This window comes from Pongo abelii, chromosome 20, assembly GCF_028885655.2.
Source record: "Pongo abelii isolate AG06213 chromosome 20, NHGRI_mPonAbe1-v2.0_pri, whole genome shotgun sequence".
Classification (NCBI taxonomy): domain Eukaryota; kingdom Metazoa; phylum Chordata; class Mammalia; order Primates; family Hominidae; genus Pongo; species Pongo abelii.
In genome coordinates, this window is record NC_072005.2 from 55,191,585 (window position 1) to 55,215,990 (window position 24,406).

Below are 24,406 nucleotides of genomic sequence, written 5' to 3' on the forward strand. Positions count from 1 at the left end.
TGGAACGGGTTGGAATCTCTATGTCCTGGCCCCGCCTCGGCCGTGAGACCTCCAGGGGGCGGAGCTTGCCGCTGCGCTCTACGGAAACGATTGGTCTTCAGCTCTGTCAATCTGAAGCTGGAGGCCTCAAAGTGGGGAGGAGGAGGAGGGTGGGATAAAGAGGAAAGGAGCGTGGAGGACGTGTGGTTACTCAAAGAACAGCTAAGAATTTTGCAATCGGCCTGAGCGGGGCGGTGGTGGGGCTGAGCAAAAGGAGGAGGAGCCAGGAGGCATTGGGAATGGACCCAGGAGTTCCGGACACCCGTCTTCCAGCGCAGCCTCGGTGTGGGGGCGGGGCCTAAAGTCCCGCCACGCCCCCACAAGATTTACATATTTATGAGGAACCATTGAGATCTTTGAAGAACCAGCTAGCCTAGAGGAGCCAGAACGTCTCGCTCCTCGCGCGTTTCCGTTTCCTCTAGGACTCTGGCGGTTGGTGAGCATCATGGCAACCGTTGTAAGTGTGGGTGCATGGAGGGTGAGGAGCGAGCTAGCAGTCTCGAGTTTGAGAGAGGAGGATGCTGGAGGCCCTGACTCCTGGGTCTGAGGGAGGGGGCATCTGGGGGTTCAGACTCCTGGGTCTGAAGGAGGAGGAAGCTCGGCCTCCCAGATCTAGGGGAGAAGAGGACATGGGGGCTGGACTTCTGGATCTGAGGCGGGGAGGGGGCTGGGATCCTGGAATCTCAGGTCTGGCCCCATCGTGCTATAGGAACTCCAACTTTCAAAATCCTCTTGGCGCAACGGCCGGTTCCGCAGTCCTTGGCGCCAGTGTGTGATGAGGGGGGTTGTAGGACCTTGCGCTTCGAGCCATTTGGGAGCCTTGGATTGTTAGTGGTGCCAATGGCACTTGAGGTCCAAGCTGGAAGCACAGGCAGGTACCTGTTCTGTGTGTCTGAGAGCGCGAGGGCGCCTAGTGAGCCTTTAGTGGGAAGAAATTGTCGAGGAACAAGAGAGTCTTAGTGGAGAGGACTAAAGGATTAGGGACCCAGAAATCGGGATCTTGTCATGCTACCGTTTTGGCCATTTTCATATTTCCAATATTTCACACGGGCTGTGTCTCAGTGTAAATGCTGAATAAATTATCACTTGAATATTTGAATGAATGAATACATGTGAATGAAGGAGAGGCCAGGAAACTAGGCCTGGCACCTGCTCAATTACCTGAATAAAGAAGTGATTTTGGCTTGGCGTGGTGGCTCATGCCTGTAATCCCAGCACTTTGGGAGACCGAGGTGGGCGGATCACTTCAGGTTAGGAGTTCTTGGCCAACATGGCGAAACCCCATCTCTATTAAAAATACAAAAATTAGCCAGGTGTGGTGATGCAGGCCTTGTAATCCCAGCTAGTCAGAAGGCTGAGGCAGGAGAATCGCTTGAACCTGGGAGGCAGAAGTTGCAGTGAGCCAAGATCGCGCCACTGCATTCCAGCCTGGGCGACAAAGCGAGACTCTGTCTCCAAAAAAAAAAAAAAAAGGTGATGTGACCTGAACTTAGGGACTGGGCTGGGCTTACAGGTGCTTCAGTTTCCATGATGAGCCCAGTCAAGATGGAGGAAGGGAGGGGGAGAAAGTTGTTGGTAGCTGGGGATGAGATTTGAGTCTGTTGCTATCACCAGGGCAAGGAGGAGGAGGAGGTGGATGGGGAAGTAGAAGAGGAAGGCTATGACCAGAACTACTGTGGAGAAAGTATTGGAGTATGAGGGGATGGTGGGTGCTGAGTTTTGAAATGACCTTGGTTTTCATGGGGCCAGTGGGCAGCAAGGTTTTGGAGAGACTTATGGTGAAAGAGAAAGTCTTTGTAGGAGACAGTCCTTGGTAAGGGGCCTGTTTATGTTGAGAGAGCTAAATTTGGGATTCCTGGATTCATGTATTTTTTGTGGGGTGGGGATGCCTAGTCTTCTGCTTGTAGTCTGGGGGTAATGTTCTATGCTCCTGGGTTCCAGCTTCCTATAGGAGACAGTAGGTGGGAAGGTTCACACAGTGACAGGGAAAGCTTGTGACCATTGATGGCCAGAAAGTCTAAATGATTGGCTCCAGAGGGAGGAGGCTTCCTCTGGGCTAGATAACTGCATGTCCTCTCTGGGGGAAGAAGAGAAGAAAGACCTGTGGGCTGGGCACCGTGGCTCACGCCTGTAATCCCACACTTTGGGAGGCCGAGATAGAAGGATTGCTTGAGCCCAGGAATTTAAGACTAGCCCTGGCAACATAGCGAAACCCTGTCTTTACAAAAAAATAAGAAAATTAGGCCGGGCGCGGTGGCTCACACCTGTAATCCCAGCACTTTGGGAGGCCGAGGCGGGCAGTTCACGAGGTCAGGAGTTCGAGAGCAGCCTGGCCAATATGGTGAAACCCCGTCTCTACTAAAAATACAAAAAAAATTAGCCAGGCGTGGTGGCACATGCCTGTAACAGTCCCAGCTACTCTGGAGGCTGAGGCAAGAGAATTGCTTGAACGCGGGAGGCCAAGTTTGCAGTGAGCTGAGATCATGCCACTGCCCTCCAGCCTGGGTGACAGAGTGAGGCGCTGTCTCAAAAAAAAAGAAAAGAAAATTAGCCAAGTGTGGTGGGACACACCTGTAGTCCCAACTACTTGGGAGGCTGAGGTGGGAGGATTGCTTGAGCCTGGGAGGTGGAGGCCACAGCAGTCCAGCCTGGGTGACAAAATGAGATCTTGTCTCAAAAAAAAGAAAAAACACAAACCTGTGGGAAGGAAGGAGAGTTGGGGATGGTTGGCCTCGGTTAGCGTGCTAGCTTCTTAGGCTTCCTTTTCCTTATGAGAAATTATGAACTGTTCCGAAGTGTCAGAAAATAATGTAACAGACATGCAAAGATCTACCATCCAGGATTGTTTTTTTGTTTTTTCTTTTTTTCAAGACAGAGTCTCACTCTGTCTCCCAGGCTGGAGTGCAGTGCTGTGATCTTGGCTCCCTGCAGCCTCTGCCTCCCTCCCATGTTCAAATGATCCTCCTGCCTCAGCCTCCCGAGTAGCTGGGACTACAGGTGCACGTCACCACGCCCAGCTAATTTTTGTATCTGTGTGTGTGTGTGTGTGTTAGTGATAGAGTCTTGCTCTGTCGCCCAGGCTGGAGTGTAGTGGCGCGATCTCTGCTCGCTACAACCTCCGCCTCCTGGGTTCAAGCAATTCTCCTGCCTCAGCTTCCCAAGTACCTGGGATTACAGGCGCCTGCCACCACGCCCAGCTAATTTTTTGTATTTTTAGTGTAGACTGGGTTTCACCATGTTGGCCAGGCTGGTTTCGAACTCCTGACCTCAAGTGATCCACCTGCCTTGACCTCCCAAAGTGCTGGGATTACGGGCATGAGCCACCGTGCCTGACCTAATTTTTGTATTTTTAGTAGAGACAGGGTTTCACCATGTTGGCCAGGCTGGTCTCGAACCCCTGACCTCAAGTGATTTGCCTGCTTCAGCCTCCCTAAGTGCTAGTATTACAGGTGGGAGCCACTACGCCCAGCCTGTTTTTTTTTTTTTCTTAATAGCTTTATTGAGATAGAATTCACGTACTACGTAATTCACCCATTTAAAGTATACAGCTCAGTGTTTTCTAGTATATTCACAGAGTTGTGCAGCCGTTTCCACAGTCAATTTTAGAACATTGTCATCACCCCAAAAAGAAACCCCATGCCTCTTACCTGTCACCGCTAATCCTTCCATACCTCCTGTCTTCAGTTCTAGGCAGTCACTAATCTTTCTCTGTATATGCATTTGTCTATTGTGGCTACTTCATGTAGATGGAATCATACCATATGTGTCTTTCGTGTGTGGCTTCTTTCAGTCAGTATAATGTTTTCAAAGTTCATCCACGTTGTAGCATGTATCAGAACTCCATTCCTGGCTGGGCGCAGTGGCTCACGCCTATAACCCCAACACTTTGGGGCGCCAAGGCAGGTGGATCACCTAAGGTCAGGAGTTCAAGACCAGCCTGGCCAACATGGTGAAACCCCATCTCTACTAAAAAATACAAAAAAAAATAGCCAGGTGTGGTGGCGGGCACCTGTAATCCCAGCTACTCGGGAGGCTGAGGCAGAAGAATCACTTGAACCCAGGAAGCAGAGGTTGTAGTGAGCCAAGATTGCGCCATTGCACTCCAGCCTGGGTGACAGAGTGAGACTCTGTCTCAAAAAAAAAAAAAAAAAAGAAAAAGAAAAAAGAACTCTATTCCTTTTTATGACTGAATAATATTCCGTTGCACAAATAGACCATGTTTTATTTCGCCATTCATCAGCTGATGGACATGTGGGTTGTTTCTATCTTTTGGCTGTTGTGAATAGTGCTGCTGTGAACACTCGTGTCCATGTTTTGTGTGGACTTCCGGGGGGGTCCTGAATTGTCCCGGGTGGTGTTTACTCACCTCCCTCCCCCATGTGAGAAGGGGTGGTAGCTGGCTCCTCTCTTTGGAGAACTGTCAACATGGGAGGCCTCGGTATATTCTTGTTGAATGAGCTCAGCACTTTAGAGTATCACTTATGCTAACCACAGACATTGAGTCCCGAGGTGAACAAGAGAGGCACAGGCCGTGCCCTTCATGGGACTCATGTCCACTGGAGCTGAGAATATTGATCCATCCATCTCCCTCAGGAATGTGAGATCACACGAGGAGATCAGGCTCCCAGGGAGGCCTTTCATCTGTCTGAATGTCTAGAGGTCCTAGAACTAGCCTGGCAGGGGTGGTGGTCGGAAAAGGCCACCCCTAGGGGGCAGCACTTGATCTAATTCAGTGAGAGGGCAGGGAGAGCAGTCTGGACTCAGGGGCCAGCATGTGCAAGGCCTGGTGGTTGAGAACTGGGGCCGCCTGGTACAAGGGATGCTGGGAAATTAGCAGGGGCCAGAGCATGTCCAGCTCCATGCCTGCTCCTCATTGGTGTCTGTTCTTATGGAGCTCACAGTTATTAGAAATGGGGAGGACTTGTCTGGGCACGGTGGTTCACACCTGTAATCCCAACACTTTGGGAGGCCTTGGCGGGCAGATCACTTGAGGTCAAGAGTTCGAGACCAGCCTGGCCAACCCCAGTAGAGATGGGCGAAACCCCATCTCTACTAAAAATACAAAAAAAAATTAGCCAAGTGTGGTGGTGTGTGCCTGTAGTCCCAGCTACTCAGGAGGCTGAGGCAGGAGAATCGCTTAAACCCAGGAGGCGGAGGTTGCAATGAGCTGAGATCGGGCCACTGCACTCCAACCTGGGTGACAGAGCAGACTCCGTCTCAAAAAATAAAAAATTTAAAAAAGGAATAAGGAGGACTTGGCCGGGCACAGTGGCTCATGCCCATAATCCCAGCACTCTGGGAGGCGAAGGCTGGTGTATCACTTGAGGCCAGGAGTTTGAGACCAGCCTGGCCAACATGGCAAAACCCCATCTCTACTAAAAATACAAAAATTAGCCAGGTGTGTTGACACACGCCTGTAATCCCAGCTACTCAGGAGGCTGAGGCAGAGAATTTCTTGAACCCAGGAGGCGGAGGTTGCAGTGAGCCGAGATTGGCCACTGCACTCCAGCCTGGGTGACAGAGCGAGACTTCATCTCAAAAAAAAAAAAAAGAAACGGGGAGGATTTCATTCATTCACCAAATAACCAAATATGTGCTGGACCCTGAGGACCAAGCTGTGGATGAGACAGACAGTCCTTGTCTTCCTGGGGCTCAACCAACCAGCCATTAGGCAGTGACAGGCAAGAGGGGTGGGGGTGACTGGTGCCTGACCCATCGCCTGCCTGTGAGGGGAAGGAGTGGAAAGGACCATCTCATGGGAGGGACAGAGGAGGGTTTGGTGAAAGCTGGGACCACACTAGTCCTCTGACACATCTTCTTGCACCCCCAGACAGCCACAACCAAAGTCCCGGAGATCCGTGATGTGACAAGGATTGAGCGAATCGGTGAGTGAATTGGGTCAGGAATAGGACCTAAGCCCTGCCTGCCATGTGCCCTGACAGAGCAAACCTGTTGAGGACCCCTAAGATGGAGAGGGAGGTGGCCTGCACACCAACTGCCCCCCTACTACCATTCCCCCACTTGCACTCTCTAATGGGGGAGGAGGATCCTCAGTTCCAGAGTTGGGTCAGATGATGCACTGAGGACCAGGCTGCTATCCTGGCTATCCTGGTGGGGTTCCCGGGTATATTTACCTGGAAGTCATAGATATTTACTGGGTGCTTTACTAGGTTTGGCCTCGTATACCCAGTACACACTGTGGGGTGAGTTCCCTGAGGGCAGGGCCAGGTCTGTCTCATTCCTAGCTGTGTCCCTAGCACAGGACCTGACAGAGCAGACGATCAAGAGATAACCATTGAATGCACGAGTTTGCGTCCTGTGGAACCCTTGCAGTAGCTGCATGAGGTGCATATTGTAACTGTTAGCTGAGGGAACTGAATTTTCAGAACAGCTAAATCACTGGCCCCGGCTCACACAGAGCAGGAAGTTGAGACGCAGTGAGGCCAGCAGGGTGCGCTCTCACAAAGAGCTTTACCGGCAGGGAAGAGCCCGCATTCATTCATGCAGCAGGCTCACTGATTCAGGGCCTCCGAGAAAGGCAGTAAGGGCTCCTGGCTGTGAACATGGGTTTTAGAAGCCCAGTGCTGGATTCCTGGAGCTTAGCTCTGCCACTTTTCCACCATGTGGCCAGGGACTAACTAGTTCCTCTCTGTGCCTCAGTTTCCTTATCTGCAAGATGAAGCTATGATAGTTCACCTCATCAGTTAATGTAAGATTCAGTAAGGTAGTTCATATAAAGCATTTTGGGTCTGTGTGCCAACACTGTTTCATCTATTAAAAGTGCCAGGGGACTGGGCACAGTGGCTCATGCCTGTAATCCCAGCACTTTGGAAGGCCGAGGTGGGCGGATCACCTGAGGTCAGGAATTTGAGACCAGCCTGGCCAACATGGTGAAACTTCGTCTCTACTAAAAATACAAAAATTTGCTGGGCATGGTGGCGCGTGCCTGTAATCCCAGCTACTCGGGAGGCTGAGGCAGGAAAATCGCTTGAATGAGGAGGTGGAGGTTGCAGTGAGCCAAGATCATGCCATTGCACTCCAGCCTGGGTGACAAGAGTGAAACTCTGTCTCTAAATAAATAAATAAATAAAAGTGCTGAGACTGGGCGCTGTAGCTCACGCCTGTAATCCCAGCACTTTGGGAGGCCAAGGTGGGTGGATCACCTGAAGTCAGGAGTTTGAGACCAGCTTGGCCAACATGGTGAAACCCTGTCTCTACTAAAAATACAAAAATTAGCCAGGCATGGTGGTGCCTGCCTATAGTCCCAGCTACTAGGGAGGATGGCGTGAACCTGGGAGGCAGAGGTTGCAGTGAGCCAGTATCGTGCCACTGCACTCCAGCTTGGGTGACAAGAGTGACTCCATCTCAAAAACAAACAAAAAGTGCCAAGTATGGCCGGGCATGATGGGTCATGCCTGTAATCCTAGCACTTTGAGAGGCAGAGTCAGGAGGACTGCTTGAATCAGGAGTTCAAAACCAGCCTGAGTCACATAGTGTGATCCTGTCTCTAAAAAAAAAAAATCAAAAAATTAGCTGGCAGTGGTGGTGCGTGCCTGAGTCCCAGCTACTTGGGAGAACTGCTTGAACCAAGGAGGTTCAGGATGTGGTGAGATGTGACTGCACCACTGCACTCCAGCCTGGGCGACAGTGAGACCCTCTCTCAAAAAATAAAAATAAAAAAATTTTTTTTTTTTTTGGAGATGGAGTCTCGCTCTGTCGCCCAGGCTGGAGTGCAGTGGCGCAATCTTGGCTCACTGCAAGCTCCACCTCCCGGGTTCATGCCATTCTCCTGCCTCAGCCTCCCGAGTAGCTGGGACTACAGGCGCCCGTCACCACGCCCGGCTAATTTTTTGTGTTTTTAGTGGAGACGGGGTTTCCCCGTGTTGGCCAGGATGGTCTCGATCTCCTGACCTCGTGATCCGCCCACCTCGGCCTCCCAAAGTGCTGGGATTACAGGCGTGAGCCACCACGCCTGGCCAAAAAACAATAAAAAATTAAAAAAAAAAAAAAAGATGAAGAGCCAAGCACTGCTTGTGAGCTGAGGACCCAGTAACTAGCTGCACCCAGGAGCCTCCCTTGGGGTGCTCACAGTCCACAGTCAAGCACTTGGGTCAGCAAATCTTTCTTTTTTTTTTTTTTTTTTTTTAAGATGGAATCTCATTCTGTCCCCCAGGCTGGAGTGCAGTGCCGCAATCTCGGCTCACTGCAAGCTCCACCTCCCGGGTTCATGCCGTTCTCCTGTCTCAGCCTCCCGAGTAGCTGGGGCTACAGGCGCCCGACACCATGCCCGTCTAATTTTTTATATTTTTAGTAGAGACGTGGTTTCACCATGTTAGCCAGGATGGTCTCAATCTCCTGACCTTGTGATTCACCCGCCTCGGCCTCCCAAAGTGCTGGGATTACAGGCGTGAGCCACCACGCCTGGACCCTAGTAAATCTTTCTTAAAGGGTCAGATGGTAAATCTTTCCGCTGTTGAAACTACTCAACTCTCCTCTTGCAGTGCGAAGGTAGCCACAGACAGTATATAAATGGCAGTGTTCCAATACAAAGATTTTTTGGTTGGTTTTTTTTTTTTTTTTTTTTTGAGATGGAGTCTCGCTCGCTGTGTTGCCCAGGCTGGAGTGCAGTGGGGCGATCTCAGTTCACTGCAACCTCCACCTCCCAGGTTTAAGCGACTCTCATGCCTCATCCTCCCGAGTACCTGAGACTACAGGTGGATGCCACCACGCCAGGCTAATTTTTGTATTTTTTAGTAGAGACGGGGTTTCACCATGTTGGCCAGGCTAGTCTCGAACTCCTGACCTCAGGTGATCTGCTTGCCTCTGCCTCCCGAAGTGCTGGGATTATAAGCGTGAGCCACTGCACCCAGCTCCAATAAAATTTTATTTGCAAAAACAGGTGGCTGGCCTCCAGGCTGAGGTTTGCTCAACCTTCATCTAATGTAAAGCATGGGAATCCCATCTTCCCCTCTTGCTGGCTGTGTGGCTGGGGCATGGGACCTAACCTCTCTGAGCTCCCTCCCCATTCATATCAATAGGTTCTGGGACTGTTGCCATTTTGATACCCAGAAGTGCTTTCAGGGTGATAGCAGCCAGGGCTCTTGTTTCATTTTATTTTGTTTTATTGAGACAGGTCTTGCTCTGTCACCCAGGCTGGAATGCAGTGGCACAATCTTGGCTCACTGCAACCTCCGCCTCCGAGGTTCAAGCAATTCTCCTGCCTTAGCCTCCTGAGAAGCTGGGATTACAGTCATCTGCCACCACGCCCAGCTAATTTTTGTATTTTTAGTAGAGACAGGTTTTCACCATGTTGGCCAGGCTGGTCTCGAACTTCTGACCTCCAGTGATCCGCCTGCCTCGGCCTCCCAAAGTGCTGGGATTATAGGCAGGAGCCACTGCGCCCGGCCCCAGCCAGGGCTCTTTTTCTGCAGGGTCATATGGAATAAACTGAGAACATGTGGGTGCTGTGTAAACCATAAACACGAAGTAATTGTGATCATTAGCCCTTGTGGTTAGTTCTTGGTACAATTATGTGATTAATCAGGCCTCAGTGACTTTTGTTTAACTAGGATGCATCCTCAGAGCAGCTCCAGTTCATTGAGCATTTACCACGTTCAGCCATCTTCCTAGGGAGGTGCCAATTTGGGATATCCTTCCCACGTGCCCCTTCATTCCCCCAACCCCTGCTCCCTACTCCCACCCACCCCTTTGACAAAGAAGGAAACCAGGGCTCTGAGGGGTCAGGCCAAATGTGCAGCAAGCTGGCTAGTAACTGAGTCTTTGTTCTTTCCCTTCATATAGGTGCCCACTCCCACATCCGGGGACTGGGGCTGGACGATGCCTTGGAGCCTCGGCAGGTAGAGCAGAGGAGGCTGGGGTGTGAGGGCCTCTCCATGAAGGTCTTGGGTAGTGGGTACCCAGGGCCCTGGGGAGTGTGGGGACTATGTTACGGTCTTCTGGACCTTTGGCTACATACCCATAAACTTCAGCCACACGTGGGTTTTCTTGGTACTAAAGAATTGGTTAGGCTAGGTGTGGTGGCTCATGCCTATAATCTCAGCACTTTGGGAGGCCAAGGTGGGTGGATCACCTGAGGTCAGAGTCAAGACCAGCCTGACCAACACGGTGGAACCCCGTCTCTACTAAAAATACAAAAATTAGCCGGGCATGGTGGTGCACGCCTGTAATCCCAGCTACTCAAGAGGCTAAGGCAGGAGAATCGCTTGAACCCGGGAGGTGGAGGTTGCAATGAGCCGAGATTGTGCCACTGCCTTCCAGCCTGGGTGACATATCAAAAAAAAAATAAAAAAGAATTGGGAGTAGGTAGCAATTGCTTTGCCACCTTAAAAAAAAGTTAGACTGGGTGCAGTGGCTCACACTTGTAATCCCAACACTTTGGGAGGCTGAGGTGGGAAGATTGCTTGAGCCTAAGAGCTTGAGGCCAGCCTGGGTAACATAGTGAGACCTCATTTCTACAAAAAATTGTAAAAATTAGCTGGACATGGTGGTGCACATTGTGGTCCCAGCTACTTAAGAGGCTGAGGTGGAAGGATCTCTTGATCCCTAGAGGTCAAGGCTACAGTGAGCCATGATCATACCACTGTACTTCAGCCTGGGTGACAGCAAGCTCTTGTCTCAAAAAAAAAAAAAAAAAAAAAGGCAGAGAAAGCTTTTTTGGCTTTTCCTGGAAGTCCCAGCTAGGAATGTCTGCTTCCATCTCACTAGCCGGGATGTGGTAGAAATGCCGTGGTAGCCCCGTAGGAAATCACCTCATGTGCTGCCTCCCACAGGCTTCGCAGGGCATGGTGGGTCAGCTGGCGGCACGGCGGGCAGCCGGTGTGGTGCTGGAGATGATCCGGGAAGGGAAGATTGCCGGGCGGGCAGTCCTTATTGCTGGCCAGCCGGGCACGGGGAAGACGGCCATCGCCATGGGTAAGAAACCTCCCAGGGCAGGAACTCTCCTGTTCCCTGCTAAATAACTCCTCCTGTGTAAGTCAGGGTCAGGATGAGCCGCATTTAACAGATGACCCAAAATGGCAGTGGCTTAAACACTCAGGATTCATTCTCGCCCATGGAAGAATCTAGAGGTAGGCCATTTGGGGCTTATTAAGCAGTTCCAGGAAGTCTTCCATCTTCCTGCCTCATCATCCTCTGCACTTGGTTCCAGTGTCAAGAGGATGTCGTGTTCCAAGAGGGCTGCTGGAGCTCCAGCCTTCCCACTCATAATCCAGGCAGCAGGGAGAAAGGAGTTGCCATGAGGATGAACCCCCTTGAGTTGGCTTCCTTTAAACAGTCATCTTGGAAATCCTCCATGCTTCTGCTTATATCTCATTATCTCATTGACTAGAATTTAATCATATGATCACACTCTGCTTCAGGGGAGGCTGGCACATTAAATGTTTTTTTAAATTTCATAATTTGGACCATTTTTGCCTTAAGAAAATGAGGATTCTTCTGTTGGGCAAGAGGTTGTTGTAAAAATTAAAAATTAAAAAAAAAAAAAAACAGGAAAGAAAATGAAGGTTCTGGAACTAAGGAAGAAGGGGAAGGTGGGTATTGAGGAGTCACCCAGCAGTCTTTGTTGCAGTCCACTAGTGGTTTATGATCTTTTCACTCCCAGCTGTTCCTCTTCTTCCTTGTTGAACTCCTATCTATCCTTCAAAACCCTACTTCAGCATCTCTGCCCCATTGAAGCTTTTCCTAACCCACTGCTCTTCCCACTCACTCCCACCTCTGTGCTGAGGCTGGGGCCAGGCAGGGAGAATCCGAGTAACAGCCAGGTCTTCAGTAAAGATAAAGCAGTGCCTGTTGGGGTGCCAGGCCTGGGACTGGACACTGGGGACCCATAGACGAGTTAGACCAAGGCCTGACTTCAAATAGCTCCTGGTCTGGAGGAGGTGGTCATGGACACGATCCCTTCCAAGGCAACATGTGTTACAATGCAGGTAGCACGTGACAGAGGAGGCTCCTGACTTTGGTAGGAAAACGGGGCATGTGGTGGCATTTGTTGGTAGAGGCTTCCAGAGAAGCAGATACCTGAGCTAAGCCTAGTAGGATGGCCAGGAGGCTCCTGAGCGGACACTGGGGACAGCATGTCCAGGCCCAGAATGTGGCACACACAGTACCTTCCTTCCCTCCATCCTTTCTGCTTTCCTACTCTTCTTTTTTTTTTTTTTTTTTTTTTTTGAGACAGTTTCACTCTGTTGCTCAGGCTGGAGTGCAGTAGTGTGATCTTTGCTCACTGCAACCTCTGCCTCCTGGGTTCAAGTGATCCTCCTGCCTCAGCCTCCCAAGTAGCTGGGATTACAGCTGTGTGCCACCACACCCAACTGATTTTCGTATTTTTAGTAGAAATGGGATTTTACCATGTTGGCCAGGCTGGCCCTGAACTCCTGACCTCAGGTGATCCACCCGCCTGCCTCGGCCTCCCAAAGTGCTGGGATTACAGGCGAGAGCCTGTAGACTTTGTTTTTTAGGCATGTTGTGACCGTGCCCGGCCTCGCCTTTCCTCTTCTTGTGTCTCCCGGGCAAAGCCTCCTGCAGGCCAAACCCTGTGCTGGGCAGCACTGGGGTGAGGCCAGCCTCTCCCTGGCGGGGACGCTCCTTAGTCTAGTGAAAGAGGCAGAGAGGACCCCTGGTGTCCCCAGATGGCATGGGCCGTGCTCATCCACTCAGTCCTCAGCAGATACTTGCTGAGTTCCGTGATGAGGGCCATTGTGCATCCGCAAAGGGGACTAAGAACAGATCCCACTTGACACTGGGCAGGAGGGTGTGGCGTCAGCCTGTCTGAAAGGGCGTGCCCCACATTGGACCAAACCTTGTGGCCAGGGAGCTGGAACGAAAGGTCTGGCGCTCAGAGCCATTGCTGGAGACAGCCCTGCTTCCTGCCAGCCACCCCAGGCCACAGGCGGTAGAGCGTCCTGCCCTGTGCCAGTTTCAGGTTGTGCAACCGTGTTACTGCTGAGCACCAGTGCCTGCCTGCCTGCCTGCCCATAGTCGCTCCTAAGCAGGCTGTCATCCCATGCTGGCACCTGTTCTGTTATCATCCCCATTAGACAGAGTGGGAGACTGAGGCTCAGGGAGCAGTTGAGATCGCTCAAGATCACACGGCGCCAACTGCACTAAGTGGTGGATCTGGGATCGGAACTGAGGCAGTCTGCCTTCATCACTTATAGCTATTGTGTGGGCTCCTTGGCCTTCGTCCCTGGTCCCCTTCACCCAGCTCTGAAGCTAAACAGCTCGTAGAGGCTGGGAGACTGAGGTGTGGCGAGGTTCTAGGGTGTACCCTCTGGGCAGTGTGGGATTCTAAGCCAGGCCTGCCGGAGCAACCTGCCCTCCCTGGCTTCTCACTCACTGTCTGCCTCATGGCTGAACCCCGCTCTCCAGTTCCCCCTCCCCAGGGCTCTGCTCAGCTCGGAGCCAAGTCCTTACATGTAGGATGGCACTGAACCCTCTTTCCTGGGGTGGGAGAAGAGCTAGTTTGCCACAGAGCAGGTGTCGGGGACCTGGTGCCAGAGCGGCTTCACCTACCCAGATTGCCTCCTTCCCAGGCATGGCGCAGGCCCTGGGCCCTGACACACCATTCACAGCCATCGCCGGCAGTGAAATCTTCTCCCTGGAGATGAGCAAGACCGAGGCGCTGACGCAGGCCTTCCGGCGGTCCATTGGCGTTCGCATCAAGTAAGCGGGGGACCCAAGGTGGGTGCCAGACCCCAGAGCCTGGGAGCAACCCCGCACCCTGGGTGGCTTGTCCTTTGTCCCGGAGCTCATGGAAGGTTGTGATTCCCGAGGGCCCAGGTGTCAGGCTGTCTCCTCAGATCTGCTCTCTGGCTAGGGAGGAGACGGAGATCATCGAAGGGGAGGTGGTGGAGATCCAGATTGATCGACCGGCAACAGGGACGGTGAGTCTGTGTGGGTCTGTACCCTGCTGAGGCCACCTCCAGTGCCAGGGTTGGAGAGAGTAGATGTCAGGTCTGCACTGAGGTCAGAATCCCATGGAATGTTCTAGCTGCAGACTAGAGACATGTACATGCCTACAGTAGGAGGTCAGTTAACTTGACAATGGCTTATCCCCTTATGAGGGACATGATGGGCAATAGAAACTGAGGCGGTAAAATAATGAGAGAGATCTGTTAGTGAGTTCCCAACAGACCTCAAAACCCAACAGACTTCAAAACTCGTTCTGTGGCCGAAAGGCATGTCCTGTCCAGCTTACATGATACAGGTGATTTGCTCTCTCTTTTTTTTTTTGTTTTTGAGACAGAGTCTCCCTCTTTCCCCCAGACTGGAATGCAGTGGTGCAATCTCGGCTCACTGCAACCTCTGCCTCCCGGGTTCAAGTGATTCTCCTGCCTCAGCCTTCCGAATAGCTGAGATTACAGGTGCGTGCGTGCCACCACGCCCAGCTAATTTTTGTATTTTTAGTAGAGACGGGGTTTCACCATGTTGGCCACGCTGGTCTCAAACTCCGGACCTCGTGATCTGCCCACCTTGGCCCCCCAAAGTGCTGGGATTACAGGCGTGAGCCACCATACCTGTCCTTTTTTTTTTTTTTTTTTTTTTACAATTTCTGTTTTCTCCTTTTTGCATAGCTGTGTTTTCTGATTTTGTGATCAACAAAAACACTTTTTATTTGGGTATAAAATAGGAATGTCAAAGTGTGACCTTTGGCAATTTTGCGAGACCTCGGGCCTATGTTGTTTTTGATAGACTTTATTTTTTAGGCATGTTGTTTGTTTGCTATTTTTATTTTTTATTTTTATTTTATTTTATTATAATTTTTTTTTGAGACGGAGTCTTGCTCTGTTGCCCAGGCTAGGGTGCAGTGGCGCGATCTCGGCTCACTGCAAGCTCCGCCTCCCGGGTTCACGACATTCTCCTGCCTCAGCCTCCCGAGTAGCTGGGACTATAGGCACCCGCCACAGCGCCCGGCTAATTTTTTGTATTTTTAGTAGAGATGGGGTGTCACCATGGTCTCAATCTCCAGACCTTGTGATCTGCCCGCCTTGGCCTCCCAAAGTGCTGGGATTACAGGTGTGAGCCACCGTACCCTGCCTGTTTACTATTTTTATTAAGAGCTTGATTGAGTTTTGGCCGGGCTCAGTGGCTCACACCTGTAATCCCAGCACTTTGGGAGGCTGAGGTGGGCAATCACTTGAGGTCAGGAGTTCGAAACAAGCCTGACTAACATGGTGAAAGCCTGTCTATACTAAAAATACAAAATGGCTGGGCGCAGTGGCTCACGCCTATAATCCCAGCACTTTGGGAGGCCGAGGTGGGAGGATCACCTGAGGCCAGGAGTTCAAGACCAGGCTGACCAACATGGTGAAACCCTGTCTCTACTAAAAATACAAAAAATTAGCTGGGCGTGGTGGTGGGTGCCTGTAATCCCAGCTACTTGGGAGGCTAAGGCAGGAGAATCGCTTGAATCTGGGAGGCGGAGGTTGCAGTGAGCCGAGATCATACCATTGCACTCCAGCCTGGGCAACAAGAGCAAAACTCCATCTCAAAAAATAATAATAATAAAAATACAAAACAATTAGCTGGGCATGGTGGCACACATCTGTAATCCCAGCTACTTGGGAGGCTGAGGCAGGGGAACTACTTGAACCCGGGAAGTGGAGGTTGGAATGAGCCGAGATCGCACCACTGCACTCCAGCCTGGGCGACAGAGCAAGACTCTATCTCAAAAAAAAAAAAAAAAAAAAAAAAGAGCTTTATTCACCAGGCGCAGTAGCTCACTCCGGTAATCCCAGCACTTTGGGAGGCTGAGGCGGGCAGTTCACAAGGTCAGGAGATCGAGACCATCCTGGCTATCACGGTGAAACCCCGTCTCTACTAAAAATACAAAAATTAGCCATGCGTGGTGGCGGGCGCCTGTAGTCCCAGCTACTCGGGAGGCTGAGGCAGGAGAATGGTGTGAACCCGGGAGGCAGAGCTTGCAGTGAGCCGAGATTGCACTACTGCACTCCAGCCTGGGCGACAGAGCAAGACTCCGTCTCAAAAAAAAAAGAACTTTATTGAGTTTTAATTGACATACAGAAAGCTGTACACATTGCAAGTGTCCAGTATGGTCAGTTGGGACACACATGTTCAACTGCGGAGCTATCACCACGTCAGGCTGGTGAGCGCACCGTATCTCTTCCCCGAAGAGCTTCCTTGTGTTGTGCCCATTTTGAAGCTGCGTAAGCAGAGGCCGGAGCAGAGCCAGAAGCTTATCAACACTGGGGGCACTGGGGCAACATCAGGGCCCTCTCTGAGCCCCATCCCTGGCTCGTCCCCACTCTCAGGGCTCCAAGGTGGGCAAACTGACCCTCAAGACCACAGAGATGGAGACCATCTACGACCTGGGCACCAAGATGATTGAGTCCCTGACCAAGGACAAGGTCCAGGCCGGGTGAGCAGTCAGGGGCCATGCCAGGCAGCCAGGGGGATGGGCGAGCTTGGGCCCATTCCTTTCCTTACCCCACCCCCCATCCCCCTGTAGGGACGTGATCACCATCGACAAGGCAACGGGCAAGATCTCCAAGCTGGGCCGCTCCTTCACACGCGCCCGCGACTACGATGCTATGGGCTCCCAGGTGCGGCCGGGACTCCCGGGATCCCCTCGCCCCCAGCACTGGGGTGTTTTCATCTCCTCCATCACCCCCTTGACCCATAGGGTCTGGATCTTCCTGTCACCCTGACTGTTTGTCCTGGTACTCCTGGGTCTTCCCTGTAACCCTAGGACAGCAGGGCCCCTCAGCCTGGCACTATAGCTTCACATCGCCACATGCGGCCTGTGGCTTCTGAGGTCCTCCGGGAGCCCCCGTGACCCTCAGCGCTCTGGAATGCCCCTAGTCCTGACTACCTCCTGGGCCTGGGGTTTCCAGATGACCCCGTTTAGCCTCCCAGCTCCATTTCCTGGAGCTCCAGTCTCCCCAGACAGAGGGCTTTAGGGGCCCCCTTCATGCCCTTCCCTGTCCTGTCTCCTCCGTTCTTCCCCCACCCCCGCCCCATAGACCAAGTTCGTGCAGTGCCCAGATGGGGAGCTCCAGAAACGCAAGGAGGTGGTGCACACCGTGTCCCTGCACGAGATCGACGTCATCAACTCTCGCACCCAGGGCTTCCTGGCGCTCTTCTCAGGTGAGGCCCCTCCTGCCCTGCCCTGCCCTGCCCCAAGCCTAGCAGCCTCCCTCGGGCTCCCTCTGTTCCTGAGCTCCGAGTGTGGCCCACTTGCTCCACGCCGTTTCCTGTAACTCTGGTCCGTGGCTGCCTCTGTTCTCCACCTGCAAGTCCGCTTCGTCCCCACCCCTGCTGGTGCTGTGATGGGGGTGGGGCCCTGCCCTCTCCCCTCCTGTGTTCTCTGCCTCTGTTCCTCCTCTCTGGGGATGTTTCAGGCTCCTCGTCCCTCCTTGCTTTGCTCCCCTTCCTCCATCCCTGGCATCATCCTTCTCTGTCTTAGCCACACTCTGGCCCTGGAACCCGCCTCCTCTCTGACTTCCCTGATGCCACCTGTGCCTCCCGTAGGTGACACAGGGGAGATCAAGTCGGAAGTCCGCGAGCAGATCAATGCCAAGGTGGCCGAGTGGCGCGAGGAGGGCAAGGCGGAGATCATCCCTGGAGTGAGGACCCGTGACATGGCCGGGGCAGCTGGTGGGGCGGAGGTGGGCCGGGGAAGTGGGGGCGCAGGTGGTGACTCTCACACACACCCCAATCCCAGGTGCTGTTCATCGACGAGGTCCACATGCTGGATATCGAGAGCTTCTCCTTCCTCAACCGGGCCCTGGAGAGCGACATGGCGCCTGTCCTGATCATGGCCACCAACCGTGGCATCACGCGGTAAGCCGGCTACAGGGGCCTCTGGGGAAAACTGGATGCTCTGGGCAGTGGGTGTGGTCAGAGGGTCAACAGGAGCCTGTGTTGACACCGGGTCAGGGAGGGACGCATGACTGCAGTGTGCGCTCTTCGCTTACAAAAGGCGGGTGGGAGGCAGCTCTGCTGCCCGAGGAAGCCCAGGGACTGTGTTCTTGCTGCCTTTCTGTCTTGCTGCTCCTTTAGCCCCCAAGGCTGCAGTTTTCAAACTGCGTGCCGAGGCACCCCAGGGTGCTGCAGGAAACTCACAGGAGTGCTGTGGGATGTTTTCTAATCTTGAGGGAAGCACAGTGACATCTGTTAGACATAACATAAACTACGATTGTTCAGTCACTTCGACCCAACAACTTCGTTAACAGAACTCTTAGCATTGTGTTTGGCCTGAGGATGCCAGGGACAGATTCCTGTGACACAGAGGGTACTGTGCTCCGCTGAAGCCTGGGAGCCTCATCTCCCAGGTGTTGCCAGCACCCTGTGCACAGGGAACTCTTAGTGTTGTGTTTGGCCTGAGGATGCTGGGACAGATTCCTGTGACACAGAGGGTACTGTGCTCCGCTGAAGCCTGGGAACCTCATCTCCCAGGTGTTGCCAGCACCCTGTGCACAGGGAACTCTTAGTGCTGTGTTTGGCCTGAGGATGCCGGGACAGATTCCTGTGACACAGAGGGTACTGTGCTCCGCTGAAGCCTGGGAACCTCGTCTCCCAGGTGTTGCCAGCACCCTGTGCACAGGGAACTCTTAGTGTTGTGTTTGGCCTGAGGATGCTGGGACAGATTCCTGTGACACAGAGGGTACTGTGCTCCGCTGAAGCCTGGGAACCTCGTCTCCCAGGTGTTGCCAGCACCCTGTGTAGCTGGGATTACGGGCACCTGCCACCATGCCCGCTGGCTGTCTTCTCCACCTCGCCACATTTTGGCCCGCAGGAAGCAGGGGGATGTGGAGGGCAGGCAGCCCCCATAGGCTGTGATCCACAGGCTGCACCCCACCCTTGCACCCACATTCCATTGCCCAGCACTGCTTGGGCTCAGGGCTGTACCTGGTGGCAAAGAAGGCTGGGGACTGTCAGCTCCAGCCCTGCAGCCATGGGCCCAGTTGAAACTGGACGGTTGGGGTGGGCATCACAAAAGGGAAGAAGTGGGCATCCTACAGAGGATGGTGGGCCTCTGTGCCTGGCTCTGTGTTTGGCTCTTTTTAACTCCTTGGATCCGCAGAAGAAGCTCAGAAGGTAGATATCACCTCAGCCCCATTTTATAGGGCAGGACAGTGAGGCCCAGTGATTTGCCCAGGTCACAAGTCTAGAAGGTAGCAGGGCCGTAATTTGGTCTCTGGATGGCTGGACACTGGAAGAGACCCCCATGGCTGATGGTGTTTTCACAGAAACTGCAGGTCAGGGCCTGGGGACTGCCCAGGGGCACCTCCTGTGGGAGGCAGCAGCTACGGGCAGCCCTGATTGTTCGTAGACTCCATATCTGAGAATCTCCTCGCTTGCTAAGATTTATTTGTAATCCCCAAATAAATATCTGCCCTGCTTTCGGCAACAAATTCAAGTCACCTGACACCCACTTTCCCAGCTGAGTGTGAATGAGGCAACACTGCCTGCTCCCTTTAGCGCTCATGCTGTAAATAAGTGTCCTTGTTGTATTCTATTTAGTGCTACGTTTGTCACTTTTGTTCTTTGAGACAGGGTCTTGCTCTGTCGCCCAGGCTGGAGTGCAGAGGCACAATCATGGCGCACTGCAGCCTCAGTGCGCACCACACACACACACACACACACACCACCCCTGGGACTCAATCAATCCTCTGGCCTCAGCCTCCTCATCAGCTGGGACCACGGGCATGCACCACTATGCCTAGCTAATTTTTGTTTTTGTTTTGAGACGGAGTCTAGCTCTGTCACCAGGCTGGAGTGCAGTGGCATGATCTCGGCTCACTGCAACCTCTGCCTCCCGGGTTCAAGCAGTTTTCCTGCTTCAGCCTCCCGAGTAGCTGGGATTATGGGCACCCACCACCATGCCCAGCTAAGTTTGGTATTTTTAGTAGAGACGGGGTTTCACCATATTGGCCAGGCTGGTCTCGAACCCCTGACCTCGTGATCTGCCCACCTCAGCCTCCCAAAGTGTTGGGATTACAGGGGTGAGCCACCGTGTCCAGCCTAATTTTTTTTTTTTTTTTTTTTTTTTTTTGTATTTTTTTGTAGAGATGGGGTTTTGCCATGTTGCCCAGGCTGGTCTCAAACTCCTGGGCTCAAGCAGTCCTCCCGTCTCAGCCTCCCAAAGTGTTGTCACTTTTTTTGTGCCTTTTTTTTTTTTTTTAACTTTTTGGGGCCATTTGTTGGTGATATTGCCATTTGAAGTGTCCGCTGTGCACAGTGCTGAAGTGCTGTCTAGTATTCTAAGTGCAAGGAGGCTGTGATGCCTGACGGAGGAAATGCCGTGTTACAGACGCTTCACTGAGCCCAAGTTAGAATGCTATTGACACGAGCTCCATGTTAGAGAATAAACAGTGATGTTACATAACAAACACATGGAAATAGAAACACACATACATGAGGCCAGGTGCGGTAGCTCACACCTGTAATCCCAGTACTTTGGGAGGCTGAGGTGGGCGGATCACGAGGTCAAGAGAACGAGACCATCCCGGCCAACATGGTGAAACCCCATCTCTATTAGAAATAGAAAAAACTAGCGGGGCGTGGTGGCGTGCGCCTGTAGACCCAGCTACTTGGGAGGCTGAGGCAGGAGGATCGGTTGAACCTGGGAGGCGGAGGTTGCAGTGAGCCGAGATCGCGCCACTGCACTCCAGCCTCGCAACAGAGCAAGACTCCATCTCTAAAAACAAACCGAAAAGACCAGAAACACACAAATGAAAACACACATAGACCTAGATTATATATATATTGATTGATGAAAATACTGTAAGCAGAGGCTCAAGAGAGCCTAAACCTGTATTCCACTAGGAGCAGTGGCTCAGGATCAGCTAATTGGAGTGTTCACGATGACTTTTTAGAACCTCACTACTGTGAATAAGGGGAACTGACTGTATCCCCTGGCACCAGCCCTGGGCTGGCCCCGCTGCAGCAGGGAACAAGACAGGTGCAGTCCCCTCCTTTGTGAAGCTTCGTGTTGAGCACGGGAGTGGGACCTTGATCCAGTAATCCTGGAGGCAGAGATCTAGCTTAAAGCAGCCCAGCTCTGCAGAAAGGTGCCCTTGGGGGACTGACGCAGTTGTGGAAGGCTGCGTCATCGGGGGTGATGTCATCATGTGACAGGAGACACGAGCTAAAGGTTAAGTGGTGTTGGGCCCAGTGAGTGGGTGGTGATGGGAGGTGAGAGTGTTCCCAGCACAGGGAATGAAGAGGGAACATGCCCCTGACAGCCCCCTCTTTCTGCCTCTTCCTCAGAATCCGGGGCACCAGCTACCAGAGCCCTCACGGCATCCCCATAGACCTGCTGGACCGGCTGCTTATCGTCTCCACCACCCCCTACAGCGAGAAAGACACGAAGCAGATCCTCCGCATCCGGTGCGGGCAGGACCAGGCCATGCGCCTGAGAGGCAGGGCTGGGGTCTACCCTGTCAGACAAATGCTGACACTGAGGCCCGGCGGAGTGGCATGGTGACTGGGCCTGCAAGGGAGAGGGCTGAGCGGACACCCAGACAGTGGCCTCCGATCCGGGAGCAGGAGCCACGGTGGGAAAGGGAGGCGAGATACCCATGACTGGTGTTGGGGCCAGCGCCCTGGGGGTGGTCAGGAGGCCTAGGTTTTAGGTCCAGCCCAGCCCCTTTCTCCGTGGCTCCTCTAGCCTCAGCATTCTACGGTTCTAAGATGCAGGCGCCACATATTCCCAGTGGGGAGGGGCCAGAGGGTTGCTGTGGCCACTTCTGCAGTCAGAGGCTGGGCCCCGGCTGAGCCACCCCTGTGCCCCACTACTTGCAGGTGCGAGGAGGAAGATGTGGAGATGAGTGAGGACGCCTACACGGTGCTGACCCGCATTGGGCTGGAGACGTCACTGCGCTACGCCATCCAGCTCATCACGGCTGCCAGCCTGGTGTGCCGGAAACGCAAGGTCAGCCAGCCAAATTAGCCAGCAGGGCCAGATGGCGGCAGTGAGTGACGCAGTACTTGAGGGGCTTCCAGGGTTCCGATTTCATCCTAGAATGTACATTTTCAGAGGCAGGGAATTTTCATCCCTCAGGTTGGCTTCTGTATCACCCAGCCTGGCCTATAGTAGGTGCTCAGTAAATCTCTGTTGACTGTAAGTAGATGCTGTTAGGTCCACCTTACAGATAAAGAAACTGAGGAATGAAGAGGCTGGGCCCACAACCAGGAGATGGCCAGGCAGGATTTGAACCCAGGCAGTCTGGCCCAGAATGCCCTCCCCTCACATGCCACGCTCTGCTGCCTAGAGCATGGAGGTGGCATACACTGGGGTCTGTGTTGTGAGCCTCACGGAGAGGGGCCCAACTGAGGACTCGCCTTCCCCCTCCAGGGTACAGAAGTGCAGGTGGATGACATCAAGCGGGTCTACTCACTCTTCCTGGACGAGTCCCGCTCCACGCAGTACATGAAGGAGTACCAGGACGCCTTCCTCTTCAATGAACTCAGTAAGAATCCCCACCCCGCACCTGCACTGCCAGAGCCAACCTCAGAGGGAGGAAGAGGGAGCTCGGCCTAGAAGGCTCAGGCCCTGCCTCCTGGGTGACACTGACCATGTGGCCTTCCTTCTCCCCACAGAAGGCGAGACCATGGACACCTCCTGAGCTGGATGTCATCCCCCAACCCCACCCTGTTTTCTACCAGAGTTCTGACACTGTGACTTTGTATGAAATGGTTTGGAAGCTGGACCCACCCTGTGTGTGTGTGGTTGCCCTGAGCCCACAGAAAGACACCTCCAGAGTGCGGATTGAGAAGCTTTTATTGTGGGAGGAACGGGGTATCTGAGGGCTCCAGGAGTCGGGATGGACTTGGAAGGCTGCAGGGAGGGTCTTTAGAGGAAGAGGAGGCCTGGGAGTTGGGGGTGGTCACAGGTCAAGGGGTGGTCCTTGGGACCCCCACAGTCAGAGGTGCTGCGGCGGCAGAGTCCACAGTGACAGCTGAGAGCCACGGCGTAGGAGACCACGGGGTCCACACCACGCGGGCAGCCAGGGAGCCAGATAGACTCGAAGCGCACATCGCGGTAGTTGCACACCACCTGAGGCAGGGGCGGCAGGACCGACTGCAGCACGCGCGTCTGGAAGCCGTTTGGGTGGGGAATGAGCATGTGCCTGGGGCCAGCGCCTCAGCTGAGCTCCCCAGCTGACCCCACAGGTTCTAGACTCAGGTGTCCAGGAAGCCCTCTGTTCCTGCCCTCCCACACCCCATTCCCCAACCGCAGGCCACAGAGGCAGACCACCTTTCCTCCCCCGCTGCCTCTGTGGGTCTGGCCCTGAGGTGGCAGCACCTGCCCTGGCCCCAGGCAGCTCACCATGGTGGGGCAGTAGCCGGCACAGATGGTGGTGTTGACGGTGACGCACACGGGGCAGCCCTCCTTCTCGACAGCCAGGGTGGCATTGATGGGGCGGCACCGTGGCCGAAGCGGCTCCTTGGATGCCCATGTCCTGCCCATGCTCAGCAGCATCAACAGCAGCAGCCCCTGGGACAAGGACACTGCTTCACCCGGGTCTGAGACTGCAGCCCTGAGCCCTGGCCTTCCCATCCCCCGGGGTACACCACCCACAGACACCCAGAGACCCTTCCCGGCATCTCCTATTCAGGACCCACCACCTGGACACCTGCCTTTCAGAGCCCCCCCCACAGCCCAGAGGACCCGAGATACCCCAACATTTCAGATCCCCACCCTCAGGAACTGCCCCACCTGAAGCTTACTGGGGGTCACGCTCCTTCAGAAAGAGGCCTCCTTCCACCGCTCACACGGGTCTGCCATGCCAGTGATGGCCTGGAGGGAGGTGGAAGGTGCCCAGGGGCCCTGCAGTCTTACCTGGAGCATCTCCATCCTTGGTGTGTCCCCTGCCTCGTGTACCTGGCTTTATACCTCGGGGTTGTGGGGGCGGCAAGGCCACCAGGAGGTGATAGGATGCTGGGGTAACCTGGACACTAATCCCCCTGGGGGCGAGAGGTGCACACGGCCAGGGAGGTGCAGGAGTGGCTCAGCAGAGCGCCGCAGCCCTCTCCCCTCAGTGGTCCAGCGCCAGGGGTGAGGCAGAGGCCACGGTGAAGTGACCTCAGAGACTCAGTCGTCGAGTGCTAGGGACTAGTCGAGGCTGGAGGCACAGGGAGTAGGGTGTAGGAAGGCCTGCCTCTGCCTATGGTGGGGTCTTGGGAGCCAGGAGGAGGCCGTGACCCGAGAAAGGTGCTGGACTGAAGCCTCAACCCTCCACTTGAGTCATTCCTGCACCACAGTCCAACCTAACAGGAGGGGCGCTGCTTCGGACTTAGGTTCTGCCCAGTGAGAGAGGGTCTCCCCGTGACTGAGCTGCCAGGGAAGCCACTTGACCCAGATGCCCCCAAAGAGGGATTC

General features: G+C 53.7%; 2 protein-coding genes across 4 annotated transcripts; one reads left to right on the forward strand and one right to left on the reverse strand.

The window, feature by feature from the left end:
* Window positions 1–6: 6 nt before the first annotated feature.
* RUVBL2 (RuvB like AAA ATPase 2) lies at window positions 7–22,792 on the forward strand. 2 transcript variants are annotated; one of them, XM_024237053.3, is made up of 15 exons: window positions 7–496; window positions 5,870–5,924; window positions 9,841–9,896; window positions 10,830–10,971; window positions 13,590–13,719; window positions 13,874–13,940; window positions 16,329–16,435; window positions 16,526–16,619; window positions 17,040–17,163; window positions 17,548–17,642; window positions 17,741–17,859; window positions 21,292–21,411; window positions 21,826–21,955; window positions 22,379–22,493; window positions 22,624–22,792. In XM_024237053.3, the coding sequence occupies exons 1-15, from the start codon at window positions 485–487 to the stop codon at window positions 22,647–22,649; spliced, it is 1,392 nt and encodes a 463-aa protein (XP_024092821.1). In that variant the 5' UTR covers window positions 7–484; the 3' UTR covers window positions 22,650–22,792. The 2 variants fall into 2 exon arrangements, with proteins under 2 accessions (XP_024092821.1, XP_054396876.1); XM_054540901.2 differs by having other exon boundaries at window positions 205–475.
* Window positions 22,787–23,938, reverse strand: LHB (luteinizing hormone subunit beta). 2 transcript variants are annotated; one of them, XM_063720197.1, is made up of 3 exons: window positions 23,867–23,938; window positions 23,354–23,521; window positions 22,787–23,119 (listed from the first exon to the last, which is right to left on the reverse strand). In XM_063720197.1, exons 1-3 carry the CDS (start codon window positions 23,879–23,881, stop codon window positions 22,877–22,879), a joined length of 426 nt encoding a protein of 141 aa, XP_063576267.1. In that variant the 5' UTR covers window positions 23,882–23,938; the 3' UTR covers window positions 22,787–22,876. The 2 variants fall into 2 exon arrangements, with proteins under 2 accessions (XP_063576267.1, XP_024092822.3); XM_024237054.3 differs by lacking the exon at window positions 23,867–23,938 and having other exon boundaries at window positions 23,354–23,750.
* Between the last annotated feature and the right edge of the window lie 468 nt (window positions 23,939–24,406).

Bases quoted from the DNA above. Each gene is read 5' to 3' on its own strand.
- RUVBL2 (XM_024237053.3), top strand. The intron at 17,164-17,547 runs GTGAGGCCCCTC...TGCCTCCCGTAG, and splicing joins CTTCCTGGCGCTCTTCTCAG to GTGACACAGGGGAGATCAAG. The intron at 21,412-21,825 runs GTGCGGGCAGGA...CACTACTTGCAG, and splicing joins AAGCAGATCCTCCGCATCCG to GTGCGAGGAGGAAGATGTGG.
- LHB (XM_024237054.3), bottom strand. From the start codon at position 23,584: ATGGGAAGGCCAGGGCTCAGGGCTGCAGTCTCAGACCCGGGTGAAGCA. The intron at 23,120-23,353 runs GTGAGCTGCCTG...AACGGCTTCCAG, and splicing joins CCGGCTACTGCCCCACCATG to ACGCGCGTGCTGCAGTCGGT.